Genomic DNA, 22589 nt, shown 5'->3' with positions numbered 1-22589 from the left:
AATTTAAATTTTAGACCACAGTCTCAAGCATTTCTGATCATCACAACACTATGAGGCAAGTGGTATTTTTTTAAGAAGAGGATACGGAGGTTCATAGAAGGTATGGCACTTGCCCAAGGTCACATGGTTGAAAACCGGTAAGAGTCTGGACAAAACCCAGGCAGTCCCTGCTTGAGGACTATATTTGTAACCAATGCATACAATGTCCCTTAGGCCTTGGGCCTACTCGGAGTACTAGGACTTACTGGCTAATGCAAAATGACCTCCTTCATTAAGTTGTTTAAACAGTTTAAATCAATCACCTACACTATAAAACAGAGGAAACAGTGAATTCTACCATAAAATAATCCCCAAAATTATTTCTACATGGTTATGGAGATGACTAATGTCACAGGCACCAGTAATGGGGACACTGCCTTCACCCAAACTCAGAAGTTACGATGAACAGAGAGAACAAATGAACTTATATGGGAACTGGAGGACACTGTGAGTCAGTACATAAATAAATGCTAAACTTTGCAGTGTATCTTGAGCTGCACTAGCCTCCAACCAACTCCTAAACAGCTGCTATACAGCCCCAGCCTCCCCCACAGTGCAGCTGTTGTGGGGGACATGGGGGACCCAGACTGCATCTGCCACCTGCTGGCAGAGTCCACCCACCCATGAAACAAATCCCACCACTTCCCACAAACCTCAACTGCATACAGTCCCACAATTACCTTTATTTTGTCAAAGTCCCTGAAATGCTACTGGGACACATGAGCACCAAAGTTTGATAGGGACAACAAAGACCACTTTGGAGACAGATGGAAGCCCTAGTAAAACGTGCAGAGATTAGCAATGCCAGGACTTGAGCCCCAGATCTGTAGCTGCACTCAGCTAGAGAAATTAGTATCATTAATGACAATTACTATTTTTAATGGGAAAATGCACTTCAATTCCCAATCCAATTACTCAAAAGGAGTATTTGGGGCACACCCTCCATTTCTAAACTGGGGTTTCCTTGTGGAAGTACCATAGGGACTGAGGATGAAAGACCTACAGTGATCAGTGATCAAGGAAAAAAGAGAACTTAAGAGGAGGCCTCAAAAGAAAAACCTGCATTTGGGTGGACACAAAGGGAACAAATAATCTTGACGGGCAGAGGTTGGGGGACAAAACAGAACCACTCCTGACCCTCAGTTTTCTACCAGAACAAAGAACCGAAACTAAAGTGACATCAATGTAAAGAAACTTAAAAAGAAACATGAAATCTAAATATTTACCATCCCTGGCTTCAATTTGAACTAAAGAGGAAATACTGACTTCACAGAGTCAGAGAAAGTCCCCAGCATCCTCCACTGTCTGGGATTTGCCATGGGGGTTATTTCTTAAAGCCACTAACCACCCTGACTAAACATGAATCCCTGAGGACACCAAAAGGCTGAAGAGACAACCGCTGCAGCCCACTCCACCCAGGCTTCTCCTGAGGAAGGGATTAGCTCTAGGATCCCAGTGTCTTGAGAGGCAAGGAGCTCAACTTCTGGACGCTTCCGGAATCTCTGTGTACCTCAAAACAATGGTTTGCATTCAGGAGACAACAGAAGGCTCATCTGACCAGGCCTCACCCAGATGGGGCAAGGTCAGTTCACACAGGCCAGGAAACCACCAACGGGTGAGCCCGCCCTCCGGGAGCATCAGGGCACAGCAGTGGAGCCCAGGAGCAGTGTGAGGAAGGACAGGCCCGGGGGCTGCAGAGCCTGGGAGAGCCCCCGTCTCTCCCCATCTTCTTTGCCTGCTTTCCTGCCCATCCCCTCCTTCCCGTGCTCCACCTCTTTGTGCTATTTTCAGTGTAGTCAGTTTGGGATTTTTATAAGTCTTTAGTTGTTGGTAGCCCTGCTGCCTCCTAGGAAGGGCTAGAAGACAGGCCTGGAAAGAATTTTGCCAAAGACCCATCTGTATCTTTCAAATTGTAAGGAAGAAGTGGAATTTTATTGAGTCATTTGTTTGAAGTGATCTTAAAAGAAACAGAACCTCAGAACCTAGTATTTGTTTCAGGTTCTTTGGAAAGGTGGTGTGTTACCAAAAATGAGTGGTTACTTTGAAATAACTGTATGGCAGCACTGACTGAGTGTTTGTACTATCAGACACTGTTCTAGATGCTTCATGTTCAGTCCCATCCTGTTTCTGCAACATCCATAAGGAAGGTTCTTGTATCGTCCCACTTGTAGATGAGGAAAGTGAGGCCCACAGGGGTTTAAAACAAGCCCCGTATGTGGTGGGGCAGGCTCCAATGCAGGCAATGCAGCCCTGGGGCCCACTCTTGCTAGCAGTGCCTGTAAGAGTGGGGATGGCCTTTGGTATTATCCAGTGACACATGCCTTTCAGATAATAGGGGGGTTAAACCATTACCAACTGACCACAGAGCTGGCCTGTAGCCCAGGTCTACATATGCTCACTCCAGTGCCCTGCCAAATGACCCTACCGCATATGACTAACACTGGAATCTGCATGCCTCTTCTTTTAATGTAAAAATAACCTTCATGAAAAAATTTTAAGTTAGCTATAAGATGAAATTTGTACTGACTCTATTTTTTAAAAAGGATTTCAGTAGCATAAAATTTCCCAAAATTAATTTTAACTGCAAAAAAAACAAAAAGTCTCTCTAAAGTGAAACTCTATTTTATCAACCGTCATGAAGGTAACAGTGAAAAGAAAACCTGATCCTAACTATTAAAAAGCATTCAGTTCACATATCGGTGTGTGTTCACATTATTACTCAAAAACTTTTATGCTTAAAAGTTATGCAATAGTTGCCATAAATGTGATTTGTATCAGCAATGTGAATTACATGGCATATAAAAATTTTTGAGGAAGGAAGGAGGGAAGGAGGGAGAAAGGGAAAAAGACAAAAAAGTCTTTCAATCATACACATAAGCTACAGACACACTGTAAAAGAAATGAAAGTTCCCGGGGCTGGGGTTGTAGCTCAGTGGTAGAGCGCTTGCCTGGCATGTGTGAGGCACTGGGTTGGATTCTCAGCACCACATATAAATAAATAAATAGAATAAAGGTCCATCAACATCTAAAAAAAAAAAAAAAAAAAAAAATTAAAAAAAAAAGAAATGAAAGTTCCCACCCAAATACAATGATGCTTTTCATATTCATTATTTTACTTGATACCCCTGGTCCTAACAAGTTAGCCAGGATGGTTGATTATATATCATTTTGTAAATACATCAGTGGCCTAACATGACATCACTGGGTGAAGGCAGAGAAATGAACCAAAACAGACCTACTGTCACCTTCCCCTCTCACACATCACAATAGCACACCACGCAGACACACTATGCTAAGTCAGCTAACACAAACAGGACTGTGTCCCCAAGTGAGGGCAGGGTGTCCTATCTTTGCACTCTGATCCCCATCACAGCTCCTGGGGCTCAGTGAGGACACCCTAGACACTCGCTACATGCAACCTGTGCAAGCAGACCCTCTCCTTCCAGAAAGGTTCCCAGGTTATCAATTGACGGGAATACCCACTTCAACTGTAGTTTGATAAGCAGCTTTTTTAAAGATCCTATTTGGGTAGGAGAGAATGTCAGTGTACTTATGCCCCATTTGCCAAACATCCCATTTGCAGTTTCCAAAAGCATAAATAAGTATATTCTTTTTAGAGCTGGGCAACCACACACCCGTAGCCTTCACGCCCTTGTCAGGTAGGCCCTTTCAGAATGACAGCAACACACCCCCGGCCAGGCACCCCTGTGCTCATCAAGACAAGGGTCCAGTTTGCAGATGCAAAAGAAAGCTTCAAATAGCACATTCCTAAACCCAGCTTTGGGAATTGGCCCTCAACTCGATTTTCACAGGACTCCATCTCATTCCCAACTGCCAGATCCCTAAGGGGACACTAAATCTGTGCTTATGTAACCTCACCAAAGGCCACTGTTCGCTTTCCAGAGGGCTGCAATTCCTAACAGAATTCTGTCCATGGACATTCCTTGCAAGAGGCCAAGCAAGGACTAGGTTAGAAATGACTTAAACTGCAGGATGAAGACTAAGTAGTGAGTCCCAGAACAAAAGCATCAACTAGGAAGCCGAGGACAGGCCCAGATGGCCTGTTTCCGGCAGAAACAGCAAGAGCAGGGCCAGGCGGTGTCCCTTTAGGTATCAGAGAATCCCCAGGAGCTTACAAAGGGAGGTGGGGCAGAGGACAAGTCCTGCATGATGGGGGAGCCCTGAGGGCCCCCGGGGCGATCTGAACTCCACTCTATCATTCTGAACCCTCTAGCCCTCTCCAGGGTTCACCGTCTTTCCCTCTGTGCTTGGCTTTATATCCCCAGCCGAGCAGTAAGCTTTCATGGGGATAGTAGCTGCTGCACACCGATACTTGCAAGATCCCTGGCTTCTGAGTACTCACTGCCCTGCCAGGGTTGGGAGGCCAGTCATGCCATCCCCCTTAAGCACAATGCAGCAAACCAACCTCTGGGAGACGAGGGGCAGGGCTGAGCTGGCTGGAGTGGAGCAAGGACTTCAGACAGAGAGACTCGCCCAGCACAGGACCAGCCCTCAGAGGGAGACAGTTGGGGGTTTATGATGTCTATATTTGGGGCTCTGGGATGCTCAGCTGCTTCACCACCAATTGCTAAGAGCAACTAAACTGTACAGGTCCTCCCTTTTGTACCCAGTGTCTTTATCTGCATTATCTATTTTTTAATCTCCACAACTATTAAACACATCTCAGAAAAGGAGACCATAAAGAACCAAGTATCAGTCACTCATCTGAGGAATGGCTGGGCTAAGATGTGAATCGAGGACAGCTGTGGGCAGGGCCCAGACTCTGAGCCAAAGCTGCCCCCTAAGAAGGAAGAAAGGCAGAAACCAACCCTTTCTCAGCTTGTACTGTGTTCAACTTGCCTTCTAGCTGTGAAACCCCCTGCAGATCGGAAAAACTGTTTCTTATCTATAAAGATAATGGAATCATTGCTGAGTATTAAATGAGTTTAACTTGGGTTTACCCAAGTGTCTAGTACAGAGTAAATGCCCCATAAGTGTTAGTTTGCATTGCTGTGATTATTATTATCAGCAATAATTATCAGTATCGGTGTGCAGCAGCTACTATCCCCATGAAAGCTTACAGCTCGGCTGGGGATACAAAGCCAAGCACAGAGGGAAAGACGGTGAACCCTGGAGAGGGCTAGAGGGTTCAGAATGATAGAGTGGAGTTCAGATCGCCCCGGGGGGCCCTCAGGGCTCCCCCATCACACACAGCGGCCATGCACTTCTCTTCCTTCCAGGAACAGGAAGCGGATAATGATTAAACAGAAAACTACACAGGTCCCAAACAGAGGGCTTTCCAATTAATCACAAGCTAAGCCAGGCAGTGTTCCTGCAAGACAGCACGTGAGCTGGCTTCTGAGAATTTGGGAACTGGGAGATGAAGGTGAGTAACTGTGCGTCAAAGTGTCCTTACGTGAAATTCCCACAACTGCTGCTAGAGAAGGGGCAAAGGAAAGAGGAACCAGGGGAGAAAGCAAAGATCTGTCAGGAAAGACAAACACGGAAGAGATTAAACAGGAGTAATCAGAAAATCCCTACACACAGAGAGGTGGGTTTTAAAGGAGAGAAATGAATGTGAAGGTCATTAGGATGAAACCCAAATTAAGAACTCTGAAAACCAACAACCATTTAGACACAAGGAAAAAATACTATTGATGTATATTTATTTGTATAGTTACAATTCCAACATTTCATAGATATTAGCCCTCACAAGAACACTATGAGGCAGATACTATTATTTTTTAACCCCATTCACAAATGTAAAAACTAAAGCACAGAGTAGTCAAGTAACTTACGCCAGGTCACACAGGTAGCAAGTGGCAGATGTGAGATTTTAATCTAGGCAACTGGTTAGAGTTCCAGACTTCCATGCCCTGGTGCTCTGTTGCCTCTTAACTCTAAAAGTGAATAATTTTATATTCAGTATAATTCCATGGAAGGGGATTATCCACAGCTCATTTCTATTCTAGACAATATAGTGTTCCAGTAGTTGAATATAGTTGAACAACAGCCTTGAGTAGAAAATCTACAGATAATCATTACTCATTGAATCCAGTAATAATTCTAGAATGACAGAATGATTTTTCCTAGTGAGTCAATTATTGGAAACAGAGGGTGCATTTAAAAGTTACATTCTCTCCAATAAAATTTTTCCTCTTTTTTTTTGGCATCAAGTGCTAATTTTAAAAATAATCCTACCATCATTTATAAGAAACAAAATTTAAATGCCAACCTGATCTGCAGGTAATTATTGAAATTGCTAATTACTTCTCAGAAATCTTAAACTTCAACTCTTCAAAAAGAAACAATCTGAAGAAGGGATCAGTCTTGTCATATTCTACTTGTCCGAAATGATCTCAACTGTTAATGAAAACTATGAAGTTAATCTCTGAGTAATAAGATTGAAGTTACTGTTATTTCCTTTTTAGTGTGTGAATTTCTAAGTATTTTTAAAATTTTCTCTTATAAACAAAGAGTAATTACAAAATTTTTTTTGCCAAAAGGAAAGGGTGGTCTATGTATACAATAAATGAGCCTGTTACACATTACTTTCCTAAATCAGTCGATATTGGAACTTTGAAATATTTTTTTTCTCTTTTTCTACTTTATGCATTTTCTAAAAGATCTTAGTGATACTCAGAACAGTTGGATTTTTTTTTTTTTTTTTAACTACAAACAGGTCAATAAAGAGCCTTCAACTACTAGACTGGATCATGAAATTGTTGTCACTGTTGGTCAAAACCAGTTAAATGCTGGTAACTTCACATGGTTCAGCCTAACATCAGTATCAATGCTTCAGAGGTTAGCCTGAATGCAGTCCTGGAAATCCCCTGGAAGGGAACTGCCTGTAACTACAACCCATAATATTGACAACACTAGCTATTTCCGCTGACTAGAGGAAGAAACAATGCTTTGAAATCTTTAGTCTAAACCATAGGCAACAAGGGTCAAAGACAACCACGTGGTGGTCTCCCATTTAGTATATTATACTACACTTCCACTTCAGAATACTATCAAACACAGGAAAAGTGCAGCGCTAGCCTGATATTTGTTTCCTTCTCTCTCAATTTTTTTGAAACACCTTTGAATCTTTTTCTAAATAGAAAACAAGTGTAATTTTAGATTGTTCTGGGCACAATGTTTTAATGTTATGAGTTGGTTTTTCACAAACAATGATGACTGTTATATTTTTCCAACATCCAATTTTCTAATACCAACTGGCTGTCCTATGATCAATTCAATTTTGATACCATCTACCTGGAGTTAGTACAGAGCCTCAGGTTCAGAGCTCAGTCCCCCCAGATGGCCCCTGCGTCCTATGCCAGCCTCGCATTGGGTCTGCAGGTAAAGCACATTGCTGCCTAGCTGACTACAAATCTGGGGGTTTCCCACCATCCCCCACTAGTTTCAATAGTTTACTACAATGACTCATAGAATTCAGTGAGGCATGGTACTTCTGGTCTCGATGTATTATGGCAGATTCAGCACTGGAACAGGCACACATGGAAGAGATGCATAGGGCAAAGTACGGAAAGGGGACGGGGTCAGGCTGACATGTCCTTCCCAGGTGCACTGCCACCTGATAGGCTCCCTCAGTCCCTTGTTTCAGAGTTTTTATAGACGTTTCTTGGAAGAAAAGATTGATTAAATCACTGTCTGTTGTTGACTGACCCAATCTCCAGCCCCTCTCCCTTCCTCCAGATCAGGGAGGGACTAAAAGCTCCCAACTCTCTCATCACATGGCTGGGTCCACAGGCAACCAGCCCCATCCAGAAGCTGTCTGCAGCCCCACCAGTCACCCATTAGAATAAAATCAAGAATGGTTAAGGGCTCAGTATGAATAACAAAAGATGCTCCTACCATGCAATAAATTCCAAGGGTTTTAGGAAATCAGGGACAGAAACCAAACACATATTTTTATTATACCACATTGACTCAGAGTTAAAAGACTTGATTCCCTAGTATTTCAAGGTGCAACACCAAACCAGCGTGAGAAAGATCAGATGTTCTATCCTATGGTTCAGGTGAAAGAATTCTTTCCCTCCAGACCTTCACCAATTCCTACCCATCCCATCTGCCTAGCAACCAAGACAGGGACTATACAATCTGTGTAAGTACTACTTCCATAATATGCAGACACCAAATGTCTACTAGATTCCCTTCAGATTGGTCATTTTTCCTCCCACCAAATCTACTCAATCACATTCTGAGACACTGAAAGACTGAGAAAACAGACCTGCAGGAAGTGACAGCAATGGTGCCCTCAGCCAAGAGGGACTCATAAATCATCCCATCCTAATCTGCGTGACTACTGACAGACTCCCCACTAACACTGATAACCCTCCAGACCCGCAAGGGAAGAAAACAATGTGGTCTTCATTGACAAAAGGGTTAAAAACTGAAAATGTTCAAGTCTTCTAAAAATAAATGTTTAACAGTTAAGAATTCAGTAGTCAAGCTAACCAAGTAATTTCCAAGGATTTACTCTACAATGAATACATAATTAGTTCGCTTTTACCATTAATGAACACATCTTGGCTCTCACACCCTTAAGGCCGGATACACTGTGCTTACTTCTTGATTCTCATTTCCCAACATTCCTTAAACTGAAAAGAACTTTATCTATACCTCATGTGTATGGCATGAAACCTATTGTGCTACATGGGTTGTACTTGTATTACTTACAAAGGACTATATTATTTGCTTGATCCTCTAAACAACTCTGAGATGTATAAAGAACAAAACAAGTATTATTTGTGCTCTCGCTCTTTCTTTTTTTCTTTCTCCAGATGTGACACAGGAACAGCAAACCAGCTGCCTTGCTAACAGTACAGGGCCCGGTCAAACTCAGGTCCTGTTCAGTTCAGCTTCCTGGGCTCTTTCATCCCAGGGCAACGCCTGACGGCCTCTTCTGGTCCCCGACTCCACTCCACAGCCTGATCCTCAGCCTCCACTGCCTGCACAATCAAGTACAGTCGTAGTAGCTCCTTAGCCTAGCCTCAGTCTCCCACAGCTTCAGCCGAAGGCCTCTGTCCCCACTGGGTCTTCACTGACCTTTCTGTTCCTACCTCCACACCTCTGCCCAGGCTGTTTCATGGTTTCAGGACACTGTACCCTACACTTTAAGGTCCACTTAAATGTTAAGCTTTAGGCTATGAAGTTCTTTCCATCCCTCTCATCATCAGGGGAACATCTCCCTTCTGTGTGACCCCACACAGCACTTTGTGGTTCTGATGATATCAAACCCATTCTCTGCCTTTCCATAGGTTATCCCTGCCTTCTCAATTCCAAGTTTGTGCAGGACAGAAACCAAATTTGACATTCCTACACAATACTTAACAGCATCTCAAAAAATAAAAAGATTTTTAAATTAATTGTGTGTTATAAATAAGGAATCTTTACAAGCTTTGCCTGCAGAGGCTAATAAGACACTGCCTTAGGAAATAAGCATGTGAAATAATTTCCTCCTCTAAATCCAACTTCTTGCTTGGCTCTTTCAGCTAATTTAACAATGTCCCAGGCCTCCACTTTTCTGCTGGTGGTTGTTTTGTGTTTAGCCTTTAACACAGGGTGGAAAGAACTTTGGAAGCAATAACACATTCAAGCCATACAAGCATGTAGCACAAACTTGCAAAAAAACTGAAGGAATGAGCCCTGCACATCTGCCACCTCACCAATGCCAGGAAATTCTGGGCTGCTGTCTTTCAAAATGTGGATAATTCACACAATTGTGCTGGAGACTTCCAGCTATGAAGAGCTGTTGGGGCATTGGAAAATTAGTATTCCCGAGTTACATTTTAAGACAGAAAGCCCAGTGAAGTCTTCAAACATCCACCTCTTAGAGGAATCTCAGAAAACCATGTTATATTTGTGTCTGGGCACAGAGAGGAAGGCTTGACCTGTTATCTCTACTGAAAGGAATTGTTTATTCATTTGTTTTTAACCCTGCCTACCATGTGACATGTTATACACAGGTTCTTTCTTCAACCATTTAAACATTTCTGGCAGATTAAGAAGGGTAAAGGCATAGTTACTGAATTTGTCTTCTCAAGAACTGAAAGTGATTTTTCCTTCACATCTCTATCATGCCAGAATTTTATTAAAAAATCATCTCTAACCTTATTACATGCAAATTGAATCACTCCCTTCAAATGCTCACTCTAAAAGCAAGGACTTTCTGAAAAATTCCTAGGCTAACCACCCATTTCTCACTATAAACAAAAATCTACATTTCATTCATAGGATGCCTTGATTTGATGTTTTGTTTGTTTGTTTGTTTTCAGTTCAGGGGAGTGAACTTAGAGGCACTTGACCCCTGAGCCTCATCTCCAGTCCTTTTCATTTTTTATTTTGAGACAGGATCTTACTAAGTTGCTTAGAGCCTTGTTAGGTTGCCAAGGCTGGCCTCAAACTTGCAATCCTCCTGCGTCAACTCGGATTACAGGTGTGTGCCACCACACCCGGCTTGGCTTGATCTTTAAGTAGATGGAACTTCAGTGGAAAACTAAGACAAATTAAATACAAAATTCTTCTTCTACCAGTGGGACAGAGCACAGAGTACATGTAATTTCACATCATGCAATGAACATTTGAGAACAACAAATATACATCTAGTTTTGGCTTCTCTTCCTCTGCAACTTGAGCAAGAAATTTCTCCTCTTCACCTTGGTTACTTCTCTGTCTGTTTCCTTACATTACAAAGCCAGGAATAAGGCAATGCGTTCCTCATATGGTTGCAAGAATTAAATATGATCAAACAACCAAATACACATCTCGCAAGTTTGGCTGTTTCAAGGAGCTCTAGTTAGACGAAACATAGTCAGTGGAAACAAGTGTATGTTTCGAGTGTTAAATAACAGAACGGATGCAACATGGACTCAATTTGTAGGTTCACAGGAGGCGACAGTAGGAGAATCCACAGAAGTTTCCTGGAAATGTTATCTTAGATCTCAGCTTGAAGAATGGGTAGAGGATGGGTATAGATGGCCCAAGAAGGGAGGAATTCCAGGTGAAGGTGGGCATAGCCCACCTTCTTCTATCCCTTCTCTCCCTAACTCTCCTGCTCACATTTGATTCGTGGCCAGCATCCCTGGAAAATGTAAGAGAAAGCCAAGTGGGATGCAGCAGCCTGAGCCTGGACCAGCCCTCCAGCTGACCCCATGCAGCCTGAGTCTGGGAACCCCTGCTGTGGCTTCGCTTGCTCTGACCTCCTGTATCAGTATGTTTTCTGCTACCAATAACACAATGCCACAGACTGGGTAACTTAAAGAAAGAGGTTCATTAGCTCACAGTTCAGCAAGTTCAAAGGGCCTGCATCTGATGGTGGCCATCTTGCTGGCAGAGTCACCAGGTGACACAGGGCATTACACAGTGAGAGACAACAGGCATGCACAGGAGTGCATGCAAGTACACGTGTGCATGTGTGCCTCCTCTGGTCTCTCCCTCTTTCATGAAGCTATCAGTATTTAATCATGAAGGCTCCACCCTGGTAACTTAATCTAATCCTAATCACCTCCCAAAGACCCTGCCTCTAAACACCATAGGCAGATGAAGTTTCCACCTCCTTTTCATCCTCCCAGTGGGGATGAAATTTTAACACATGAACCACTAGGGAATCAGTAGAACCACATCTGAACCCTACTACCACATCTCTGCAGTGATCACTGGTTCTTTTCAGATGGCTAAGTCCTATGGCTCTCCAGGTTTAAATTTCATCTCCTCCAGAAAGCTTGCCCAACCTGTGCTGGATTCTCATTTCTCCACCTAGGACCCACCCCAGCCCCAGGTGAGATACTCTGGCCCTGTGGCATGCTTCCCTTATTGAGGTACTAATAACATTGTATCATTAATTGTCTTCCCTGAAAAGCTACTAGCTCCACAAAGGCAGGGACTGAGTCTAGTCTGTTCAGACCACTTCATCCTCAGTGCTTCACATACATTGTGGCACTTTGTTAGTATTTGCTGAATGTCTAAATAAATCAAAGAATTAGCCTGCTGTTCCAGTTTGAGTGTGTCCCCAAAAGTTCATGTTGGAAACTTAATCCCCAAATTCATGTTAATAATGTTTGGAGGTGGGACCTTTGGAGGTAATTAGGATTAGATGAGGTCATGAAGGTGGGGCTCCCATTGTGGCATTACAAGAAAAAGAAGACAGTCACAAGAGGTGATCTTCTAAGAGGAGGAAGAGACGCTTGGTCTGTTTTGCCATGTGATGCCCTCCGCCATGTTAAGAGGCAGCAAGGAGGCCCTCACCAGGTGCCAGGAGATGCCAGTGCCATGCTCTTAGACTTCCCAGCTTCCCAACCTATGAGCCAAATATACTTCTATTCTCTATAAACCACTCACTCTCAAGTATTTTGTTACAGAACCAAAAAAACAGACTAAGACAACCATGAGATAAATGGTTCTGAATATTATAAACTATCATAAATTAGGACTATGATATATACACAATTGATAGATGCATTGCAAGCCCTGGTTGTAGAAATGCAATTTGATTTAGTTTAAGACCTTCGTGAATGGACTGGGGTTTTGAAAACCTCTGCACTGAAAACATCCACTAGTACCCCCTCCTCTCAGTGCCACACTATTTTTATCATCTTCTCTCTCCAAGATCAGATATTTCTACCTTCGGAGCAATATGACCCATAGAAGCTGGCAGACAAACAGCCTCTTGCCAATACAGAGGAAGAGCAGTGGAGACTTGCAGCTATGATTTAAAGGTAAATACTTAAAAAGAGTACCTCTTCACTTTATTATAAAGACAAAGCCTTGGGTGAAGAACTGGAACATCTTGGGCTTCCTTCCTTCATTCACACTTTAAAGTATCTACTCTATTCTGGGTCCTGTGCTTAGACAGGAAGCTCCAACAGTGAACAACAGGCACCTAATCCCTCCCTAATGATCTGCTCCTCCATGAGCTAAACCACCCCTGACTCCTGCAGGCCACTGAGATATTCTGGGCTCTTTCCCCACCTGCAAAGGGAGGAGGCTAATGGCAAGATGATTGTAAAGTCCTGTCATACTCTTAAGTGTTTAACTAAGAGCTCACTAGGAGTCAGATAGCTAAAGTCATTCTTTCTCAGGTTCTACTCATCCCAGATCCTAAGAACTCGGAAACCAGACCCCTGAGTTTGAGGAACAAGGGCAAATGTGAACCAAGAAAATCTGCCACCAGCAGCAACTTGGATCCACCTCAGAGGAGAGACAGTTGAACAGAAGGGGAAGAGTCCTAGAGGGAGTAAAGTTCTGGCAATGCCAACTCAGTTTCCTCTTCTGCTAAGCAAGCTTGAGGAAATCACCAAGACCCCTTCTATCCCTAACACTGTGGGGTTCCGCTTCCTCATCCTGAGATTCTATTTCATCAAGATACTCAAGAGGCCAAGCATGCTGATGCACACCTGTAATCCCAGTGGCTCAGGAGGCTGAGGAAGGAGGAACACAAGTTTAAATCCAGTCTCGGCAACTTAGCAAGGCCCTAAGCAACTCAGCAAGACGCTGTCTCTAATAAAATATGAAAAGGGCTGGGGATGTGGCTCAATGGCTAAGTATCCCTGGGATCAATCCCTGGTACCAAAAAATAACATTCAACTGTGAGCAGTGAGAAAATACCCAATAACCAGTCATACCCTGGATAACCAAAAACATGAAGATGTGCTAATTACAGTCCATGAGAAAACTGGCTCGATTTTGGGGGGAAAGGCAGGAAAGGGTACTGGGGATTGAACCCAGGGGCGCTTTACCACTGAGCTACATCCCCAGTTCTTTTTATTTTTATTTTGAGACAGGGTCTCGCTACATTCCTGAGGCTGGCCTTAACCTTGAGATCCTCCTGCATCAAGTCTCCCAAATCACTGGGATTATAGGTGTGCAAACTCACACCAGCAAAAGTGGCATAATGTTGTGACTATTCCTACAGATCAGCTGACTACAAATAAAGCAACTGATGAAATCTTCCAAAAGAAAGTATCACATTCTACCTTTGTAAAAGTAAAGGCTTATTCCTTCCTCTGTCCTTCCTTGCCTTATTTTGACAGTCAATGTCCCTGACCCATACTCCCCTGCCTCCCAAAGAGTTTGAAAAACTCTCTGCTAAGCCCTCTGGCCCCTACTCTTTCTCCCTTGGGGCCTCGGGCACCGCCTAACACTACTTCCCCAAAGCCCCTTTCCACAGCCAGCACCAGTATCCAGGGTTCAAGGGCTGGATGGGATAGGCAATGCTCCAGTAATGGCAGAAGACCAGAAAAGAAAATTCTGGAGTGGTTAGGAATTTGTCTCGTCCTATAGCTGTGAAGGGTGTTTGGTTAAGGACAAACTATAGTAACATATCTTTTTAGCACCTGCTGTGTACCAAACATTATTTCATGTAATTGTGACAAAAATACCATGGGGCAGCTCAGCCATATTTTCTCTAAAATCAGATAAGAAAAGTGGTCCAAAGTTTTGGTTTTTTTCCCTCTGTATGATTCGCACTTTTATTAGTAGTTAAGACGCAGGAATGTGTAATCAAAACAGGGGAGAGGAGGACACAGGAGTGGGCTGGTAACTGGAACAGTTAACAGAAGACCCAAGGCTGGGGAATTGTCCCAGTTTGGTATCCTGGGACAGCACCAAAGGAGCAAAGACAAGAAGCTGGGGGCCTTGGGGTACTGCAGTAGAAGTGGAAAGCCAGGTCCCCTGAGTTCAATGGGTTTGGCAAAAGGATCCTCGAGGTGAGATGATTAGGTACAAGAACTCGGGTTGCCTGGGGTATCCACCACCCTCTACCCATCCCACTCTCCCCAAAGTCCCTTGGGTGGATTCAGTTTCTTTCTCTTACAAAGAAAGCTGTGTCAATAATTGGCAGAGCACAGCAAAGAAGAAATTTAGCCCAACCACTCCATCTACCCATCAAGGTTCCATTAGAATGGGCACTCGTCCATAAAACCACCCAGAATAAACGAAACCTCAGCTTTGTCCAGGTAGCCTTCTTTTATTCAATTCCACACTAGAATATCAAGGAGGTGCTTCTTTTCTTGAAGTACCATGCATCTGAGGAGGTATTTTCTTCAAAGAATATTTTGGTATTAAAAAAAAAAAAACTTCAGATTTTTGATATTTTTTAAATCTCTGTTGAATTTTGTGTTTCTCTACAGGAAGTTCTAGATATATACAGAAGATACATACATTTGACTCCCAACAGACTGAATAGTTGAATCAAACAGGAAATGCAGGACCATAATTCCTTATGGAGAAACCTGGAAGTCAGATGTGCTTAAATTCAGACTTTGTGATTCTAGAAAGGAAATGCGCTGCATTTAACACACATTGTATAACATTCAGAGATCAAACTTGTTAGTAGTACTACAGGAAAACTTATGAATATACAGATTGAGTGAGATAAATATATACTCCAGAATCTCATCTTAGTTCAGGCTGTCTTACCACTAAGAGTATACCAAAAACCTACAAAAACTTTTGTTTTCAGAGCTTTTCACATTTGAGAATTGTCCAGAAAGGACTGCAGACATGTCAAAATGGCTCCAATACTAGAAAAAAATCATCAACCTCCTAGTAATCAAAATGCACAAATTTTAAAAAATGAAGGGGGTGGGGTTGTAGCTCAGCAGTACAGTGCTTGCCAAACACAAGTGAGGCACTGGGTTCGATTCTCAGCACCACATAAAAATAAATAAAATAAGTTATTATGTACATCCACAACTACAAATATTATGAAAAATGAAGGTATCAATTTTTGCCCAATAGATTAGCAAATAGATTTCTCAGGGGGGGAAAATGCCAAGAGTGTGAACTGTGACACCTTTAAATCACTGCTGTGAAAACAAACTGGGGCAACCTTCAGATCAACACTGGAGTCATCAATGGCCTCAAAATGTATCACTGACCTCCCAATTGCCTTTTCAGGAACCATTTTCTATGAAAGTCAGTACAGTATTTAGTCATCCAAGATCAAACAAAAGTGTACACAGAAACAATGAGTTTTAAAACAGTTAATAACTGAAACCTCCTAAAAGGGGCATAGTGAGGTAAAATACAGCAAACCCACATAATGGAACATTATCAGCATTTTGGGGGTTCATAGAAAAATAGAGAAACCTTTATGTATAAATAAGGTGAGGCAGGATAGAATAAACTTGCATCGCTTCATGATCCTACTGAAGTGCAGGATGCATGTGGAGAGGACTATAATGATATACCAACAGTGAAAGGTGTTCAGATTAATGGGATCAAGGTGTTTCTCTTCCCCTTACCATACAAACTTTCAATACTTGAGGGGATTTACCAAAAATACCTACAGCACTGTATTTTAGCTAAGGGAGAATGGGGAAAGAAGCTTCACCACTTAACTACTTGTCAATGGCAGCAATCTCATTTGTCTGAGGTGTCACTCTGGGCTTTTAGAAAAATACAATCCATCTCTGCAACATCATCACCACCTCCAGAATGCAAACCATATAGTACACATGGTCTACATCTATTAGTCTTAACTGACATTATAATTAAATCAAGTCTAAGGGACACTTTGGGAAAGAAATACAGCAAAATCAATAAATACACAGATAAAATGTCCCACTATGACATTTGCCAAAACCTTTCAGAGATAAGTTTATCTGAACCTCACTAACAAGTATATCAAAGTAGGTACAATGCCCCCATTTCACAGGTGGAGAAATGGAGGAAGAGAGAACAATAGTCTGCAAGTGGCAGAGTGTCTCCTTGGCTTTTGACTTCAAGTCCAGGGCTCTAACTTAAAGCATATTGCCCTTTCCACTCTATCTTGCCATTACCGTGTTACTTAGTAATTCTTTATACATACCTTAGAATACAAAGTTTGTTTTTGTTTTTGTTTTTGTTTTTTTAGTGTGGTACTAAAGATCAAATCCAAAGCCTTTCGTAACACTGCCACTGAGATATCCAAAGCCTTTTGTAACACTCTGCCACTGAGTTACCTCCTCAACGCTAATAAGAATTTTCCTATTCAGAGAAGAAAAACAAATGATTTAGTAATAAGAATGGGCTTCAGAATGGAACAGATATACATCAAAGTCAAAAACCAGCCTACACAACTGAGTGATTTTTCAATTTATCAGAGACACAATTTCCTCATCCATAAATGAAGGAATAAAATCATATAGCTTACAGAGTATTGTAAGAATTAAATGATCTAGGGGCTGGAGTTGTGGCTCACTGGTGGAGCACTTGCCTGGCATGTATGATGCCCTGGGTTCAATACTCAGCACCACATATAAATAAAAGATCCACTGACAACTAAAAAAAAAATTTTTTAATAATTAAATGATCTAAGTATTTAGACCATTGTGTGCCACATAATAGGTAATAATAAACACCAAATCACTTCCTTGAAAAAGAATAAAGTGTCTATGATATACTTAAAATTCCAATTTTGGTCCTTGTAAGCTGCACTAGATTCATTATTATACTGGCTTTCAACAACCCACAAAATCTTTACCAATTATTGAAACATGCTCTAAAATTATTAGGAACCACTTAACATAATAGTTTTAATCCATGATAATTTAGATCATTCTTTTGGTAAGCTTTAAATTATTACATTGTCCCAGTATGTAATTAGACTTTAACACCAGAGCCAAACAATTCTTGAAAGAGTAATGATGAAATCTTTGTTTTACCTGCAACTGTGGTCTCTCTGGTTTAAATTCAACTATTCAAATTCCCAAATAGTTTGCTTGATTCATCTCTTTCTGGGGGAGGGGGATACACAAAAGATAGGGAGGAAATGATAGGCACTTTTCAAGTTTTCATTTCCTCTTTAAATTAAATTTGACCATGGAATTCCAAGCTCCAAAGAATGCTTTTTCAAAACATTCCATTCACTATGTACTATGTGGATGTACAGCTGGTTAGATACCTGTCCAAAGGAGAACCTAGAGTTTAATAAAGCTTATCTTTAGCATCTCAATGAAAAGTCAGGAGACTGGATGGAAGCCCACAGAACCCTGGGATTCTGCACTTCTCATCTCATTGGCCCCTGGACCTTTTCCACCCACTCCTTATTCAAGGGCCATGCCCACTGCCTGGTAGAGAAACTGAGAAACTAAAAAGCCTAAGGCTGAGTAACTGGAGAATGTGACATAAATAAGCCAAGATGTGGAAAATCACCCCTTCTGATGTTTGCGGTATATAGTTTCAAATTGTGCTCCTAAGAGACAGTTCATTGAGACTCTTCTGCTGGGAAGGAAGTGAACAAGACACTGCCATTACCCACTGTAAAGCTATCTGCCCTTTTCTCTACTTCACAACTTCTGATAACAACATGCTTACAATATTATCATCTTAAACTCTCTATTTTAGAATTTTAGCAAGATTGCTAAAGTTGATACATGTTCTATTTTCTTTCTGGGAAGCTGTGGGGATACAATGGAACAGGAATGAACATAAGAATTAAGCAGGCTAGATTATCCCAGAAAAAAATATATATATATACACCTACATACACAAGTGCATATGCACACAGACACACACACACACACACACACACACACACACACCTCCTAGTGGTTGTGCTTTTCTGATTGAATACTGACTGATACAATACCTACATGACACTGGGCCTCAGTTGCCCAACTGAAAATAAATACTTCATAGGGTTATGAGAAATGTTTTAAAATACATATAAAGTGCCCAACCCAAAACCTGGAACACAGCAAGCGCTCAACATGACTTCCCATCTCTTTCTTCCTACTTCCCCAACAAACACTAGCAAGCCCTTCAGTTCCAAGATCAGATGTTGGCTGTTCAAGACATCTTCTCCTGATACAGGTCTTAAGGCACACTGACAAATTGGTATTCTGTATTCTTTCCTTTTTAGATACCTCATTCTTTTTAAGTAACAACTTTCACCAAAAAGGTTAAACTGTGCAATTAGATAAGAGCATTCTGGGTCACACTACAGTCCTGAGACCTGGAATGTTGCTCAGAGACCTATCAAAATATAAACCTGTTCTAACAATGGATTTTTCCTGCTGATGATTATGTGCATTGTATGCTAAATTTTTAACAATTTTACTCACAGGTTAAGCTCTTTTCCAAATTCTGAGCAACTGATCCTAACCCTGTAAGCGCTGTCTACAATCTGGAGTCCAATTTGAACCTAGTTATGTGCCTTTAATACTAGCAATGAAACACAGAATCAAAATCAAAATCTTCCATCCAATAAAACATGTCACTCACTGCCATTTACCCAGGGTGGATGGCTAAAGGAGACACAGGTTTGTTAATAAAGACTCAAGAGACATATTATCCCTCCTGCCCACTTCCTAACCTGCTCTGGTTCCTATGAAAAAGCAAAGGCAAAGTGATAAGCCATTTTAAAAGCTGTAAGTGATTGGAATGTTCTCAGGAGGGAAGAGCAGGGTATGTATTTTTTATGGAGAAGATAATCATTGCTGGAAGGTTTCCAACTGCTAATTATTTGGGCCTGAAGAGGAGCCACCCTGAAGACAAGCTTGGAAGAGCTTGCTGACGTAAGATTCCAGGCTGTGGTAACCCCAAATGGCCAAGGTTTAAATCTTTTTTTTTTCCCAGACTACTGCTGTTGAGTGGCAATTAATAGGGGGATGATGGTAAGAAATCCCTGTAGTCTATAGTTATGAAAAACAAGAGCGTTAGGGTTTCTGTAAAAGTTACAACTTAAGAGATTTATTTCAATTAAAAACTCCTACACATAGTTCATTATTGGAGACAACACTTCAGCATCTCTGCTGGTGGCTTACCGCCCTGACCACAGAAGGCTCCTTTTGTGATGACAGGAATTGACACAGAAAAGGGGGGGGAGTAAGTTTACAAATATGCCTTCCCTTCCAAGCTAATTTATCCAGTGTGTATGGGAGAAATCTGGAATCCCTGACCTGTTACAAGAATCCATCAAACACTAAAATAAATAAAACTTAGCAAGACATTGTAACTCTTTAAGATTTTAATTTTTTTTAAAAGATGAGGGAGGCGACGACCTGCACCCAGTCCCGCGTCACGATCTTCCGCTCCAGGGCCTCTGAGGCAAAAGGTGGCAGGCAAGGTGTCCGCGGGGTTCTGCGGCGCGCGGCCACGGAGAAAGCGCACCCAAGGAAGGAGACACCAAGTCGGGTCCCCACACCACGGGCAGCTCGGAATTGGAGCGACACAGGTCCACAGAAGAGGCCCCAGGGGAGGGAAGGCGGGAGCCCGGCAGGCGGGAAGGGAGGGACTGCAGCCGCTGCCTCGCGCCGCGCCCTGCTCGGGCCACCCCGGGACAGCCAGATGTTCAACGCAGGGACCCCGCGGCCGCGCCGGAACAGAGCTCCGGGCGCAGCGGGGCTGCTGTCCCGAACCCACGCTTCCTTCCGCGCGCCTGGGACCTGGCTCAGCACCTGGCGCCCGGCCCCAACGGGGCACTCACCCGGGGCCACCAGCGGCGAACTCACGGCGCCTCCCACGAAGACCGCAGCGGCGAGGACGGCGGACCCCGGGAGTCCCGGCGGAGCCATAGCCGCGTCGCTTCGCCCTCCTCCCCCAGCGCACCGCGTCCCGCGTTCAGGCTGGCGACGGGGCTCCGGAACCCGCCGGCGGATCAAGTGGCCCGGGTCGGCCCCCGCGCGCCCTGTGCCCCGCCCCGCCGTAGCCCCACCCCGGCCCCACCCCCTCGACTCGGCCCCGCCTCTCCCCACGGCTCCCCGGACTCCGCCCACAAAGCCCAGCTTCCAAGGCCCCGCCCACTCCGCCTGGCCCCTCCTCCCCTTGTCGCTCCAGCTTCTCCTCGCAGCCCAGCCTCGTCGCCGCCGCGCGGGTTAGGCTATGGTCCTGCCCCTCGCCCCCCCCACTGCTGCCCAGTTCCATCTCTCCGCGTCGCTCCCGCTTCCTCTGCCACCCCTGCTGCCGCGCGGGTTAAGCTTGACCCCGCCTGTGCCCCACCCACGGCAACCTAGCCCCGCCTCTTCTCGCCCGCCTGTTTCCTTTCCAAGCTCCGCCTGACCGCCGAGGTCGGAGTTACGCGGGAGCCCCAGGCAGGAGCAGGTTCAAAGCCGTTTGTCGGCCGAGGTTCTCTGACGCGGCGGGAGTGGGAAGAGGAAGCTGGAAGGCAAGGCGGGAAGCACTGGAAGTGTAGTCAAGGCCCGCATCGGAAGGCGGGCCATTCTTTTTCTCTACCGTTACATCGTCCCTCTAGTGTTTCCCTCTGTTACTCTCTAGGAAGGGATGCTGCGCTGGGTGTCAAGTTCGTTTGAAAACTAAGGAAAAAAGATGAATACGTTTAATTGTTCCTGTCACTACTTCCATTTAAGCTGCTTATTGAAGAAAACAACTGTATACATTTCCAGGAATTATTTGGGGTGGGGGTTGTTCGGGGAGTGGGGTTGTGGGCCTGTATTGCATCTTCCAAATACTCCCTCGAAGTAGCGCAAGCGTCCAGTCACTTATTAGCTCTTATAGCCTCACATCAGTGTGAGACGATAATTATCCCTATTTCAAACGCCAGGAAGTAAATCTGCGATGTCTGGGCTACTGGGATCATTGTAATTAACTTATTAGCCTTGTGTTTGCTTACTGCCATGCCCTCAGCACCTGGCTCAAGGACAGCACACAGGAAATAAGAAGTCAGAAGTGTTTTTTGAAGTGGAATCATCGCCCACACATTGACAGGATTGAGAGCCTTTCCTTGAGTAGTTCCCTCTTTGCTGGCCTTCAGAGACTCCTTCCAAAACAGGACCATCGAGCCTATACTTGACAAAGATTTGGGCATTCCCTGAGCAAATGCTGCAGAACGCCAACCAACAAGACGGGGGACAGCTGGGGTCTGGGTGTTTTCAGAATGGGCCTGTTCCTTGAGCTGAGTGATGGCCTCTAATTTTCAAAGGATGATTATTTCTACTCTTGCTGAGTCCTCCCTGCTGTCTGCTAGACTATTATAAACATTTGTAACGATGTGAGAATTACTGGCAACTGAAGCTCGGTACTCTACAGATGGCTGATGCTAAAGGATGAAGCCCCTGCCCTTTGAAGCCAAAGGCAGGCACTGCTCGTCCTGTGCCCAGTTGGCAGCACATCCTGTAGTCTGACAAGCTTAGCAAGCAGCCCTTTCTACTTGTATATCAACATAAAAACTGAGAGTGAATGCAAAGGAAAGATATCCATTTGGATGTCCAACTAAGAGAGAATCCCAGGCCTAGAAATTAAACTATAAATTATAAATTGAAACCTGAACCAGCTACATAATTTGCAGGACCCAGTGCATAATAAAAATACAGGCCTCTGTTCAAACATCATTAAGTTCAACAGTAAAGCATTAAACCAACTTTCAAGCCCTCCTAAACAGGAAGAGTTGTGCTCAGACACCTACAAGTTAGCTTGGTTTTATAATTTAGACTGTAACAAATGCTTGTACAAATTTATCTATTCAAAATGTAAAATATCATTTCAAAATTGAATAGTTCTTTTTTCCATGGATTGAACTGACTTTTAAAAAGACAGTGTTACCAAAAGCTCTGTCCTTGTCCCTCTTGCCAGTCCAACAACGAGGACACAGTTTCTAGAAA

The 22589-nt window shown here is 43.4% G+C and overlaps 1 protein-coding gene across 2 annotated transcripts in view; it reads right to left on the bottom strand.

Annotated features, from left to right (window-relative positions):
• The window catches only part of Rell1 (RELT like 1), a 59440-nt gene extending 38784 nt beyond the window's left edge, over positions 1–20656 (bottom strand). For both annotated transcript variants that reach the window (XM_047567028.1, XM_047567029.1), the window contains exon 1: positions 20459–20656. In XM_047567028.1, the coding sequence (XP_047422984.1) occupies positions 20459–20546 (88 nt within the window). In that variant the 5' untranslated portion in view covers positions 20547–20656. The remainder of the gene's footprint in view (positions 1–20458) is intronic.
• Positions 20657–22589: the final 1933 nt, after the last annotated feature.

Source organism: Sciurus carolinensis, chromosome 10 (assembly GCF_902686445.1).
Source record: "Sciurus carolinensis chromosome 10, mSciCar1.2, whole genome shotgun sequence".
NCBI classification, from domain to species: Eukaryota; Metazoa; Chordata; class Mammalia; order Rodentia; family Sciuridae; genus Sciurus; species Sciurus carolinensis.
This window is presented reverse-complemented; position numbering and strand designations above follow the sequence as displayed.